The sequence below is a fragment of the Talpa europaea genome (assembly GCF_964194135.1).
Source record: "Talpa europaea genome assembly, chromosome: 4".
Classification (NCBI taxonomy): domain Eukaryota; kingdom Metazoa; phylum Chordata; class Mammalia; order Eulipotyphla; family Talpidae; genus Talpa; species Talpa europaea.
This window is the reverse complement of record NC_140070.1, coordinates 94,782,047-94,797,426: the sequence shown is the minus strand read 5'-3', so window position 1 is coordinate 94,797,426 and position 15,380 is coordinate 94,782,047. Positions and strand designations below refer to the sequence as shown.

Here is a 15,380-nt window from a genome sequence, read left to right as displayed (position 1 = left end):
CATATTAGGTTTCAACTTCCAACATGGTTTAAAAAATCTCACTGGTGGAAGCAAAGCATTAAGAGAAAATATAAACCGAACAATCTGCAAAACTATAAACTCTGTAAGCAAATAGGAAAGACAGGTAATAGTGGCATAAGTATCTCTATAAATCCAAGTTTCTAGAAATCTTACCACAATAGGCATATTTAATAACAGACAACTTGAAAAGCTGTTTATAGCAATAAATGCTATCTAGGAATTTTTTTTTCTGATTAAGTTAGTTATACAAAGTGAAATCTTCAAAAGCCATCTAAAGCTCTGAATGGTTTGTGACAGAGTGGGGTAAAAATACTGTAATCTCATTCATATCCAAAGAAAGAAAATAAATAGAAAGTCAAGGGTATAGTAGGCATTAAACAGCTTTAGTTTTATGGTAACAAAAACAGAAAATTATAATCTTTCTGGGATTTTTTTTATGTAGTAATGGATAGGGTTGCACTGAGAGTGAGGTTTAAATAAACACATTACTCATGTATATGCATCCCCAAATATGCCATTTTTAAGGTAACTTGGCACACATGGAAAAAGAGGAGACAGAGCATGGATAAGACACTTGGCATTTGTCTTTTTAAATATATATATATGTATATATATATATATATATTTAAAAGTGCAGTAGTGAGAAGAGGCTAAAGAGTAGAACAAGGAGTTGGATCTATAACTGACATGAACAAACAATTAAGATAACTCACTATCTTAGGACTAACCTGCATCTGCCTTCTTATTTGCAGATCTCTCCTTAGAAACCTCTTGCAACCAGAGAAAGTTGTAAGTATAAGAACTTTCCACTAATGACAGAAGAACTACTCAAAATGAGAAGAATGAAAACTTTTTCATAACAAAGAAAAAATGGTTCCTTCTTATTTTCATTTTTTGGGTAACTATATGTAATGAATGCTAACTGAACTTGTGGTAATTATTTCCCAATATATGTGAGTCAATTTATTATGCTATATACATTAGATTGTTTGTTCTTTGCCAATTATATCCCTAACAAAACATCAAGCAAAAAAGGAGTAAGTTACTCCCAGCTTTCACTTCAGGTGAAAATCTATTTCCCAGGTTATCTGCAGTTTAAGTTTTAGGTCAAGGCAGTTCCAGAATGATTAATCTCAGTCTTCCTAAGTCTCATGAAAATCTACTTTTAGTTAAATCAGCATAGTATTTTTCATATTTAATTTTTTCCCATTAGGTCAATTAATAACAAACACTGTGCTCTGAAATAAACAATTCAGTGAGCAGATTACTCCAAGGAAAAGAACATCCAAAACAAATGGTCAGGATGTGGTTTGTGTTTTTTTTTAAAGATTCTTCTGTCCCCTATCTAGAGGTAATGTTTTGTCTTCAAAAATGCATAAATGAAAACCTCTTTCCCTGGACCCATCCCCCCAGGTGCACTCTTGTCCAAGGTGCGGGTGGTGACTGGAGGCGCCCTTGATGAGTTCTGTCTACAGCCACAGTCTTCCACCTCTTGCAACAATGGACGCTGCTCCCAGTTTCAGACCCTCCTATTCCATTAAGCGTATTTTAGCAATGAGAAACATCTGTTCTTTTCACAACAACAGTTCTCTTGTCACAGGTCTCTTCAGGAGGATGCCTGTCTCCCAAAAGTTAATCCATGGAGACAGGTTAGTACACAGCACATTATTTTAACAAAAATATGGCAGACCTCCATGAAGAAAGAACTATGAAAAGATTTAAGATGAAAAGGAGGTCAAGGATATCTAAGGAAACCCAATGGTTGGTAACAAATATATATATATATATATATATTTAAGACTAGTCAAGCGCATAGTGAAAGAGGATAGAGGAGAACAAGGAGTTGGATCTAAAACTGACATGAACAATTAAGATAACTCAGTACTTTCAGACTAGCCTGCATCTGCCTTCTTATTTGCTAAGACTTTGTCTGAACAACTTTTGATTCTTTCCCTTAAGATTCTAGTTATTAACAGTTGTCACTTTCTGGCAATAGAAACAGGTGTCTTACGCAGAATTCCTCTCCCTTGTGACACTGTAAGGTAAACATGGTCATCAGGAGAAAGAAGGGATTGAACAGTCCAGCATCTTGACATCAGAACCCAATAAGGGAGATAAAGACATCTAATCAGGAACATTCCGTGACAAAATGTCTTGATAGGTCAAGTAGGGAATCAAAAATAAAAACCAACATGGACTTTCCTGCATAGCGCTCCAGGTGATAAACTACCTTCAGAATTGAGCATTGTGATAATGTCTTTCTTTAAAGAATCAGAACTTGTTCTTCTCTTATAACAAAAAAATTAACTTAATTTTTTTAATTATTATTTTTGGGCCTTTGGCCATGGTTGCCAAGAATCTCAGTGCTGAACTGAATGGTCAGAGTTACTTAAATTAATTAATCCTATTTATCCTTAAATAAAAATATTCTTGTGGCTATGGCACCTGGTTTTTCTTCTACTTACTATTCTTGGAGTTTTCACTTTATTCTAAATAAAATTTATGTCTTCTATTTAAGCTCTTTCAAATCCTTCCTAGGAAAAGAGAATATTTTTTTGAATTTCATAGAAAAAATTCTTAACCTGTGTGAATAAAGTAACACCAAAAGAAATCCTCGAAGAAATCCTCAAATTTGGAAGACATTTAAATTCAGTATGCAGGGCCTCCACGGTGGTGCAGCGGTTGAGCGCTGGGTTGTGAAGCTGCCTGCAACCTCTGCAGCGCAGGTTCAATCCCCGGCTGCTCCCGGCCACTGGAGGAGGGTCCCACATGGTGCACAGACCTCTCCTGCCGCCCGCTACTCCCCTCAACAGTGTACTTCGGTAATTCTGCCTACTCTGCTCCCCGCTCTGGCTCTGGTGAATTCTCTCACCCTCCCATGCTTCTGACTGTACCCAGTGCTTGTATAAATAAATAAATAAATAAATCTTTAAAAAAATAAATAAATAAATTCAGTATGCAATAGGAAGACTAAGTAATAATTAAGATTACATATAGATCGTAAGCTCATATTGACTGAAAAAAGTCATAAGGTCAAAGGAAAGACCACTGAAATCACTGGTGATTTTATCCCACACATCCTCCCCCAAACACTTGGCAAGTGAGGACTTTCCATGGTTTCTGATGGATGCATTTAAAGATCCAGATAAAAATATTAATTTCTTTACCACAAATATCTCTTACAACTCAATAAAGACAAGATGAATAAAAAAATTTAAAAATGCTGAACATGAGTAAGTGAGTTAGAATTACAAATAATGCCTAAAAATATGAGCCCAATTTTAGGCATAGTTTAAACACAAGCAAATTAAAATACTTATCAACTTACCATTGAACATTTTTTATAATCTGGAGCCTTAGTAAGATTATGACAAAGAAGATGCCTCAGAAATTATTAGTGGAAAATGCCATCAGGAAATACAGTCTTTTGAAAGTGTAGCTTGGAAATACTGATTAAAATGAATAATATGTAAACTCTTTGACCAAGCAATTTCACTTTTAGTCAGAGACCCTATAGGTACATTACCACAATTGTGCAAATATGCCCAAGAATATTTGCAGCATACAGATTATATTAGGAAAAACTGGAAACAAACAGTATTTTCAAACAATAGAATACTCGCCAGCCATTGAAAAGAATGAGGTAGAGCTGTGTATACTAATATGCAAAGATGCTCAGACATTTAGTGAGGAAAAAATGTACAGAACTCTAAATGAGTGTATATGTGTGTCTACACCCGCAGTATGTGGCCATTTATGCACAGAAAACATCAGGAAGGCACTGAGACACTTCATGTCTCAGTTTATGTCTCAGTGTACAACTGGGAGGGGGCAAGGAGAAGAGAAACTTCCTTCTTTCTATTTTTGTGTGTCACTATGCTTCTTACAGTTCAAATTTGTTGTTTTATCATAAACACCTTATTTGCTGTACCTTATTTAGCTAATTACCTCTTAAATTATAGCTTTACTGAAAACATTTTGGAAAGGAAGCATACTACAGTCTCTAATCTCTAGACCAAATGCACATGCATTGTTCTAGATCCTACATCCTGATCTTGTGCTCTTATCTTTACCTTTGGTAGAATACTTAGGTAAGTGGACTCGCTGGAGGCTTTCAGAAAGGCAGAGGAAGGTGGTGGGGGAGTTCTGGTGAGGTCCCTGAATAGTTCATCGTTTCTGATGCTCCTGGGGGAAAGGAAGCCGGCACTGGTCTGACCCAGGCTCCCAAATGCTGACATGTCCAAATCGTGGAGAGAGCTCTCCCGGTGGCACCTGTATCTGACATCAGGGCTCACCAGGGCTTCTTCAAACACAGACTCCTCATCAGAGAGTTGCAGCTTCTCAAGCTTCTTGTTGATTTTCTGCACATCTGCCACAGTGGTGCCAGTGGACAGGCGACTGTCAGGCCTTGTGTATTCAGCACAGAGACTGAGGATGGTCTCCAGACGCTGTCTCTCCTAGAGAACAGAAGGAGGGAAAGGTTAGGGAGTTTGTGAGAAGGGAGATAACTCCAGATGAAAACACTGAAAAGGCTGGAATCACTGGTGATTTCATCCTACACATCCTCCCCTAGACACATGGCAAGTGAGGACTTTCCACAGTTTCTGATGGATGCATTTAAGGATCTAGATAAAACCCTGGTTAACAATGCTTGATGCTCTTGCAAACTCAATTCTGATTGTTTTTTTATTTGTATATTCCAGTGCTGATTCTAGTGCAAAGCTGCCCGCAGAAAGCTTTTTTTTTATTTATTTATTGATTCTCCAAACACTTCCATTAAAAAAAAAAATCTTCATTCCCCGTCCCACTCTCCACCTATCTACTTTCAGCATAAACTAGTCATTTCATTACTATAAACAATATTTGCACTAAAAATTCTCTTACTTCCTAGAGAAATACCATTCTACTATCATAAACACAAAAGAATCTTTTAACTTAAAAGGTAATTGGGTTTTCAATTTTTTTCTTTAAATGCTTCAGATTTTCAAGATTTTCATCTTTTTTATGTCTTCTTCTATGTAAAACTTCTCCCACCAATTTCTCACATAAGTAATTAAAATTATTAGAGAAAATGTTGCATGAAAAATAATGTTTCAAATACTATCCAGATAGAAAACATTAATGTAGCTCAGAGTTTAAGATCATTAAACCTTAGTTTCATCTAGCTGGAAACAAAAATGATAGTTAATTAAAAAGACAACATATTGGCATTATCATCTATAATAGTACTACAGACATCAAGATCCGCATACAAAAGATGCATTTATGATTTTTGACTCTAAATAAATTTAATATATTCTCGTGAACAACGTGATATAGTTTCCAAAATTCTTATTATAAGCTTAGACAGCACTGTTTGGGGTGGGGAACCTCAATATCTTCAGTTCCCACATTAATTTTAATGCCCAAGTGAAAAAGAAAAACAAAAGAAAAAAAATTCGTGATTACATCTACCACACTGAGAATTCAAAAAACTCCCATTGAAAAACACTTCCCAAACTGATGATCAGAAACAAAATAGAAAAAAATTAAGTAGCACTGGGCTGCTGTTTTCAATTTCTAATTGCAGTTCATTTGTAAAGACAAAATTCTGAAGCTAGTTAACTCCTTATTAGTTGAAGGAGTATCAAACAAAAATGTCAAATAGGAACATAATCCCCTGGTTTCCATTAAATACATTAAACAACTAGATAGAAGTCCCTTAGTTACATGTGACTTTAATCTGTCCTCTAAAGTACTATCCCACTCTCCAAAAATGCAACAGCTTAATGAAAAGGATAATTAAACTGGTCTCTATAAGTCCCCACCTCCCTCTCACTGCCTGAATTTCTGGCCTCCAGCTGCAGCTCAGTCCTCATGGCCTCTCTCCACAACTGGCATGCATAGCTGCACCACCTCATCCCAAGTGCCTCTGCATCCTGTCCATCTAGAAGGCTGGGTGCTTATTTATCTCAGCAGCTGCCATCAGCTGCCAAGCCCTACCCACCTCAGCTTTATGGGTAGGGAGGTGGGGATGGGGCGGGGCACAGTAATCATGGCCTTCTTTTAAGCTTCTCCAACAATCTAGCAAAGTTGACCTGAGAATATGCAAAAACAACCTTCAAGAACATATGTGAGGAGGAGTATAGGAAGATGTCAGTTTGTACCCCTTCTTAACAGCAACTGCATTAGAGGCTAATTGCTAAGGAAAAATTGTCTGATATTTAGGTGAATTTAGTTGAAGCATCTGAACTCTTTCTTTAGTGATGTTTGTAGCTCAGAGTACGTACATATTGAAGCTTGACATTAATTACACTGGTGATTATCTAAAAATTGTCAATTTCCATTTACCAGGGCTCTAATGAACAGCGTACTCTTCAAAAGCAGGCAAGTTGCCTCTGTCTAGCCTGGAATACATAGCAAAATTCCTCCCACATCTCCTTCCTAAAATAGTTTCTTTTGCTGCCAGTGCTATTGCTTAATTCCAGAGGGAATAAATGATCCCAGTCTTCAGATGAATGCTATTTCAGACAGTGACAGGCAGTATTCAAAGGCTTGTGCACAGGAAGTTTGGTCTACTGGTATGTGCTTCTCGCTATTCTTATCGCCCCATTCACAGCCAATCTGTCCAGGCTTGAATCACACACATGGAGCGCCACTGCCCGCAAGTCTGAAAGAAATCCAACCATACCGAGGCACACTGGCCCCATAAAAGCTGCACCAAAGAAAAATAAACTGTGATGAGAAGTGCGTCAGAAGAAAGTCTGCAAGGCATTTCAGACAGCACTACAAGAAGCCTTTTAAGGAAAATCCTGAACAGAGTCTACCCTCACAAAATAATTCTCCTTCGAGCCCTTTCCACTCGCATCTTGTTGCAGACTCCAGTCTCGTTCTCCATTCATCATACATAGCCTCCACCTGTGTGGCCTAAAGCCAGGGCTCTCAGGGACCAGCACACTTCTGAGAATCAGACTGGGTGCTGTGAATAATTAAGTGAATATCAAGCGCAAACAGGAGAGGTCATTTGAGATGTAGGACTTCAGACCTAAGACTTACTTTTCTTTTTCTTTTTAATGTTTATTTATTTATTTATTTAGCTATTTCTTTTTTTTTTTTTTTACGACTTATTTATTTATTTATATAAGCACTGGGTACAGTCAGAAGCGTGGGAGGGCGAGAGAATTCACCAGAGCCAGAGTGGGGAACAGAGCAGGCAGACTGACTAAGTACACTGCTGAGGGGAGCAGCGGGTGGCAGGAGAAGTCTGCGCGCCATGTGGGACCCTCTCTCGGGGATCAAACTGGTGCTGTAGAGGCTGCGGGCAGCTTCGCAGCCCAGTGCTCAACCGCTACGCCACCGGGGAGGCCCAGGTTTATTTATTTTTATACAAGAACTGGGGTATAAGCCAGAGGTGCAGGAGGGTGAGAGGATTCACCAGAGACAGAGCGGGGAGCAGCACTGGCAGACGGATAGAAATACACTGCTGAGGGGGGCAGTGGGTGAGACAGGAGAGGTCTGCCGTGCCATGTGGGTATCTCCCGGGCCAGTGGGGATTGACCCCACACCACAAAGGCTGAGGACAGCTTCACAGCGCTGCACTCAACCCGCTGTGCCGGGGGGGAGGCCCTCACTTTTCTTTGCCCTGACAAACTGCTAAGCTGGGAGACTATGCTCTTTGAAAGCCTCCAGTTCCTACCCTCCTCTCCTAACCAGCAATCCATTGTGCATTCTCTTGAAAAGACATCAGTATGGCCCTGAATATACATATGCCCCAACACATTGGTGTTCAGGGTTTAGAAAAGGTCACTTTGAATCAGAAAAGGTCACTTTGAATCAAATGATCTTAAATACTTTTTTTTTTCTCTCTTACTTCCATCTCAGTACTCCACATATATCAAAGAAAGTTTTGAAGGAGACATGAGATCTTAAAAATATACATGAAGAAAATGGTGTGCAATTTTCCCCCTTAGCAGTTAAAAAAGTTGTTGGGGCTAAGTATGTTACTTGACCTCAGAGAGTTCTTTCTTTTTCAGAGGAATGTGTCTGCTGTTGCCCCACTGCAGTTCTCAGTCCTCAGTCAGGGACCTTATCCATTTCCAAACCCATGAAGAGTCCCTGTAATCAACCACAAGACTGTAAATGTAATGCAGAACTAAATTGTTCAGAAAACTACAAAGCAGAATTTCCAGTATTCAATGAATAAATTCTGAACAAATTAAGTTATATGTTGAAATCCTTCTGTTAGAATGAAATATCTTAGGTCATTTATTACAGAAAACAAAGGGTAAATCTTTAATAGTTTAGTTTATTTTCTTAAGACTACCTGGAAGGATGACATTACTTCTCCTGTAACCTTTCAAAAGCTCCATAATCTTAAGTTCAACAAATATCGATTAAGTTATTCTTGGCCCTGTAATGTGCTGGGGATACAAAGATGAAAAAAGACGTCATACCTACCATCAAATTTTTCACAGGGCACACAAGTGGGAATAAATTAAGGAAATAATGATAGCAGAGATTTAAGGAAAACCTACAGATTCACTTCTAGGGAAGCAACACACAAAAATGACATTAAACAGATTTGAGTTGTCTTCGAGGAAAAATATGAGTTTGTCTGACAGACAATGAAGCAGGCAGATCAAGTCTGTAAAGGATCCATACAAGCAAAGGCACAGAGTTGTAGATTCTCATGTGTTCAGGCATCAGCAATTACTGTGTGCTAGAGAGCTCGGGGCCTTAGGAGGAAGAGGGATGAGGCACATGTACAGAAATAAGAATAACAAATTTCTTCCTCTTTATATTAGTACTCAAGCGATCCCAACAACCCTAAATGAACCATTGGAATAAATTCTTAGGATCCACCACTGAGAGTCAGAGATCCTAACCTAAAGGTAGATGGCAGAATGAGAAAAGGTTAAAGCTCACAGCAACAAAGCAGAATTTCCAGAATGCAAGGAACAAATTTTCATGTCTCAGGTAGGACAGAGGAAAAACAAAATCAATGGCTAAATGTCTTTCCTGTGGGTCTGTCTGTTTTTAGAGATAAATCCCCTGGGATGGTAACTGGCTGTATTATGACCAGTTCTCCTCTTTCTGGACACCGGGTAAGTATATACTCCTTTCCCCCAAACTAGATCTGGCTATCAAACTTGCTTCGGCCAATGCAATGCAAGAAGCAATGTGTGTCACTTCTGCCTGAACAGCTAGCATGTGATTCATTACACACCCACTTCTGCCTTGCATGGACACTCCAGATGGCGCTGGGTCCATCAGCCTGAGCCCTGAGTAAGGGAATGTGGAGCAGAGGCCTCGTTCAATCCATGATGGCCATGGAGTAAAAGGAGAAATATACTTATGCCTTTTAAAGTCACTGAGATAAAGCTTTTTTTCCCTTCTCCATCCCAGGGCCCCACAGAAGCCATTATCTGGTATGCCTCACTTAATTTCAGGCAGGTAAGTGGCTCAAAACTTGGAGTTGAGAGACTCAAGGGTCCTACTAAAGAAAGCTTTGCTACTTACAGTATTAAAGAATTTGATCTTGCCTAAAGAGAGGGCTGGTCTTTATTGCTGGTTTTTGTAAAGCAATCTATGCCACACCTAATAGGAGTGCTTTTGTTTAGGATAACGTTGGCCATCCCTGATAATCCATCCCTATAAGCTAGGGAGCTAGCTACTCTAGAAATATCAACTGTTTGACTGAGTGTAGGGGCTTCTGGATTATGGTGTATCAATCAACCTGAAAACTGAGATTAACCACATGGCTATTCAATCAATCATGCCTATGTGATGAAGTTCCAATGAACACTCTGGGCACCAAGGCTAAGCTAAGATTCTCTAGTTGGCAGTATTGCGAGGGTATTGCCACACACTAATACTGGACTCCACATGGAAAGAATTGTGAAACTTCACATTTGGCACCTCCTGATTCACCCTACAACTTGTCCTTTGGCTGATCTTTAACTGTAGCCTTTAACGGTAATAAATGAAATCATGACTACAATAACTTTCAAGGGCTTTGTACGTCACTCTGACACATGACTAAAGCTGAGAATGGCTTAGGGAATGCCCTAAACTTAAACAGAATAGACCTATGCCTTGGTGTCAGAAATAATGGTGGTCTTGTGTAGAGACAGTGACCTTTAACCAAATATTGCCTTATGTGTTTTTGGTAGTTGTTTGTTTTTATTTTTTTCAGGTTAGGACAGATGATATAAGAAATTGTAGGAGTTTTTATTGCTTGGTTTTACAAAGTATCTTCATGGAGGGCAGTTTAATATCTAGCTACAAATATTTTATTTTATAGTCTGGTTGGGAAGTCTACTTTCAGGCTTATGGCCAGGAAAGTACTTCTTTCTGCCACCCTTACCTTAATTACCATGTGCATGTGTGCCCAACAGGAAAGGGGCATGCTGACAAAGAGCAATGGCTCTGTGGGGCTGTATCTGTTTATAGACAACTACAATTTTTCTGGAGTCTTACCAGTTAATCAACAAACACTTGTTATATGCAGATAACTATTAAGATTTTGAAACACTTATATTGTGTTTACACCCAATATTCTTGCTCTATAACATATATTCTCACTCTATAATAATGGATAGTCATTTACTGAGGGAGAAAAAGACATGAAAAAAATAACTAGGACATTTACCTATTTCTCAAATACACTTACTGTGTTCAAATAAACAAAAATGCTCCCTAAGAAGATCAAGGTCATCCTACTTAAACTTCCCTAAATTTCCCTTTTCTATCTTTCATTCTTTAATTCACCATAGTGACTAAGAGCATGAACCCTGGAGAGGGAGGCTTGAGTCTATATTCTGGTTTCATAGCTGTTTAGGTTGCCCGGAGCAAGTCAATTAGCTGCTCTGAGTCTTAGTTTCCTCACATATAAAACAAGGGATTATGGAATGTCTAACTTAAAGGGTAGTTGTGAGCATTTAAAAATATAGATAGGTGTAGACCTATCTATCATCCATCCATCCATCCATCCATCCATCCATCCATCCATCCATCCATCCATCCATCCATCCGGCTGTGCTGTCACCTAGAATATTGTCTGGGACATAGTAAACACAATATAAGTATTAGCTCAGTTATCTGAGCAGAGTCCCTCAGTCTTGTGGCCCTTTACCCACACCAATGCACCTATATTCCCTCCTCACTATGGCTTTGTTCTCTCAATTACCTCTTCTCCTACTCTTCTTTCCTCTCTATTGACTTCTTCCCCTCTGTATGAAAATGTACTCAAATTCCTCCCTTATCCCCCCAAATAAATTATCTTTATCAAGTTACCCAGAGGATTGTTTTTCTACTTCCCTACTTGCCTTATACCACATCAACCCCTCATTTCCAATTTTAAAAGATATTGTCAATGTTCAGCCCTCCCTTTCCCATCACTCCCAGCCCTTTGCAATCTGAGGCAGTGTGCCTTGACATTGTACAGATTTGACACCCAGTAAGAGAAGGGGTATCTCCCATTCCCCAGGAAAATTAGGAGTAAAGTGACAAGAAATAGGAGAAGCACTCTGAAATAAAGCTATCAGTACTCTTCACAAAGGAAGTCTGGTGCCTTTCTCTGTGGTCATATATTTTAATGATTTCTGGCATAAATGAACTTATCTCTTCCAGAGAATCACTGGACATTCAGAGCAGAATCTTTGTCTAAATTGGATTAAGTGGAAAAACACATATTTGGAGTTGAAGTTCTAGTAATCATCACATCTATAACAGAAATTTTTATCAAGTTCAACATTTTAAGTCTTTATTTCCTGCCCTATCAATGAGAGATCATTAAACACCTACCCTAGATTCTTAAATTCAATAAGGGAGTGTGTGAGAAAGTTCTGTATACTTTATCCTATAAACTCTAAACTTGGTGTCACATAGCAGGGGCTCACAGTGATTGTTAGTCATCATTGGGGATGTTACCATCAAACATTTGAAGATAAATAGATAAATGTCTTGTGGGTCCTGGGGAAACATCGCCAACACTGGTTAACAAGCAAACCTAAAACCCAAACCCAGTTGTTTCCAGGAAAGGAAATACAGGAAAAACATGTTGTACAATAATGGGTCTCTGAAAAAATGTACAAATCTATGAGATGCTTTTGCCAGTGTGGAAGTAGAAAAAATTCCTTTAGTGCCTGTACTCCCACCCCATGGTAGACCACATGCCTGAGCCTGGGATGAAAGAGCCCTGTCTGTCCAGTCACCATAGTAACTCAGGCAGGCAGGAATCTTTTCAGTGTCTATGTCATTTGGTCCCTCTATCTGCATCAACAGAGAGCAACACATATTCCTTGCAGCACAATAAGCCCAGCAGATGAGCTTCTAGAAAGAACCTCCAAAAAAATCCATTCTCCTATCCATAGCATGGACTTTATCCTTGACATAAAATCCACATCTCTATTTCACCTTGTCCCTGGCTCCACCTGAAATAGAGCTCAGCAGCATTCCTGCCCTATGAGTGCGCATATCAAATACTTGAGAAGCTTATCATATCCTGCCTTTGCTATTACTTTGAAATTCTGTTATTTTAATCTCATTTCACATAACAATTCCTCACTTCCAACTGCTTTTCAAAAAATTACTATTACTCACCAGTATGTCAACTTCTCCCGTAAACCCACTTGCTCTACTATTTCTAACTGTGTCCATATTTTAGGAGCTTGTACTTTAAAAACATACATAAATATAAAATAAGCATATACTATATTTAACTATTAACACATTTAATAAATGTGCTTAATATATTTAATAAATTGACAACACATAACATATTTAACATACATGTTGGGGCAATGTTTATGGTTACTTCCAATACTCACATATGTCCCAAAACACTATCACTTGATTTAATTAACATAGTTACTTTTTAACCCAAGAATGTTTTTTCAGCTCCCCTTTTCCACTTCTGGTTTTACTTGCATTATTTTGGCAAATACAAGTTAATCTCTAACCACAATGACCTTGTCTCTTCTGTGCTAGACCTTTCCCTGATGCCTTTCTGCATCATTCCTGGCTGACAAAAGTTATGAAAATTTTACTTTTATAAAATATTAGAGGTGATGTGAACTGTTCTTAAAATATTAAGATATCCTTTGAAAGAAAATATCTCTTATAAATGACTTGTTCATTATTTCCTCAACTTAGGTAACTCATGGGCAGATAAAATGCACTTTTTTCAATAGACTTAAAAACACTGGTCAGAAAAAAAGGAAATTCATGTGATCAGTATAAAACTAATTTCCACAGTGTCTGAAAAAAATACACCAGATATTTTCCTCTCACAGGAACAAAGTTTCAGAGGAATATCTGCAAAGTGCCTGGGTCCCATCTATTAAAAAAATGCTGTAGCGGGCCTCCCTGGTGGTGCAGCAGTTTGAGCACAGTGCTGTGAAGCTGCCCGCAGCGTCTGCAGCATGGGTTTGATTCCCGGCAGGCCAGGGAGCTACCCACATGGCGTGACAGACCTCTCCTGCCTCTCCCACTGCTCCCCTCAGCAGTGCTTTCGGCCCTTCTGCCTGTTCTGCTCCCTGCTCTGTCTCTGGTGAATCCTCGATCCCTCCTGCACCTCTGGCCTGTACCCCAGCTCTTGTATAAATAAATAAATCTTTAAAAAAAAATAAAGAAATGCTGTTGCTCCAGACTATTAAAGAAAATATGACAAAGTCCAATAATGCTGCCATTTGTTCACACTGTCACTTGGCTCAACTAAATTCCAGAGGAACTTTTTTGTTTCCCTTGAAAAGCTATAATCTACAGAACATAACCCATTGAAATACTTTCAGAATTTTATTTTACTTTGTTGAATTAAAACCAGTACATGAGATACCAAAACCAAATCTTCACACTGATAAAAATCTATCCTAAAAAATAAGGAACGAATTTTTTTTATATAGTAAGAAGTTAATAGAATGCAAAAGTAGAAAATCTAACATGTACAAAAGGAAGGTGGGCTATCCACAGAGGTACTATAATACAACTTTTTATGAGAGATATGTCTCATGAAAATACTGTTAAAATTTTAGTAGCACACTACAATTTTATACATAAATGCAAAATGAACAATGACATGGGTTCTTTCTGTATTTGAGATGTTAAGAAAGGAACGAGATTGTCTTTCCTCCCTGAACAATTTAAAATTGCAATCTCTGTTGAATAAGTTTTAGGTTTTAGTCTTTGTGATCAGATGGAAAATACTTTCAATGTCTGGCTCTGTTATCCTATAATCAAAATGAGAAAATAATAAATGAGAAAATTGTTCCTTTTCATTCTACTTAGCATTTTCCTAAAACTGTCTTTTCTCAAAATCAAAATTACAGTCCCAGAGCTGGCAGAAGGTCACAGCAGCGATAAGTGGGAAACATCAATTTTTCAAAACCAAAATTCTTCAACAAAGCAATACTCCCCAGAATGACTTTGCCCTAGCAGTCTATCAGATGTCACCAGGGAAAGTTTTTGGTTGTGTTGAACTTTAAAAAACAAATCTCCCTGACTTCTGCTGCTGGGAAGATGGAATGGAGCTACTTTTCCCACTTCCTCCCACTAAGAACAGCTATGAAACCTGGACATTTGTGTACAAGACAAAATCAAGATTCGGAAGGGTGGAGAGCTGGCAACAGATTAGCCTGGATGCTAGAGACACAAGAAAAAGACAGAAGTGAGTCTCCTTGCATTTTCTTTGGCCTGTACATCCTGGACACGGAGCTGAAAAACAGCTATCAACATGGTACAACCTGGCTGATTTCCAAAGAATTACATCATGTAAAGAAAGCCATAGCCAAGAAATTACACACAAGGTGATTATATTTATGAAACGGTCTTGAAATGACAAAATTTTAGAAATGGGAATAGACAGTGGTTGCTGGGGGTTATGGAGAAGGTAGGAGGCAAACGGGAGTGGCTGTAAAAGGGCACTGTGGGGAGTGCCTCCCCTGGTGGTGCAGAGGTTGAGCCCTGGGCTGCGAAGCTGCCCGCAGCCTCTGCAGCACTGGTTAGACCAGCCAGGGTCCCACATGGTGCGCAGACCTCTCCTGCTGTGCCCGCTGCTCCCCTCAGCAGTGTATTTCATCAGTCTGCCAGTTCTGTTCCCCACTCTGGCTCTGGTGAATTCTCTCACCCTCCCGGCGCTTCTGACTGTACCCAGTGCTTGTATTAAAAAAAAAAAAAAGGGCACTGTGGGGAAAGCATGTGGCGTCAGAGCTGTTAGTGTCTTGACTCACTCAAGGTCAACACGCTGGTCCTGATGTATGATAGTTTGCAAGATGTTACCACTGGAGGAAAGTGAGTAAAGGGTACGTAGATACTCTCTGAAATATTTCTTAAATTGCATGTGACTCTACAGTGATTTCAAAATAGAGACTACTTTTTTAAAA

The 15,380-nt window shown here is 38.8% G+C and overlaps 1 protein-coding gene across 3 annotated transcripts in view; it reads right to left on the bottom strand.

Moving 5' to 3' along the window:
- The window catches only part of PHLDB2 (pleckstrin homology like domain family B member 2), a gene marked incomplete at both ends in the record, with an annotated part of 75,964 nt that overhangs the window by 49,286 nt on the left and 11,298 nt on the right, over positions 1-15,380 (bottom strand). For all 3 annotated transcript variants that reach the window (XM_084231907.1, XM_084231906.1, XM_084231905.1), the window contains one exon: positions 4,095-4,478. In XM_084231907.1, the coding sequence (XP_084088033.1) occupies positions 4,095-4,478 (384 nt within the window). The remainder of the gene's footprint in view (positions 1-4,094; positions 4,479-15,380) is intronic.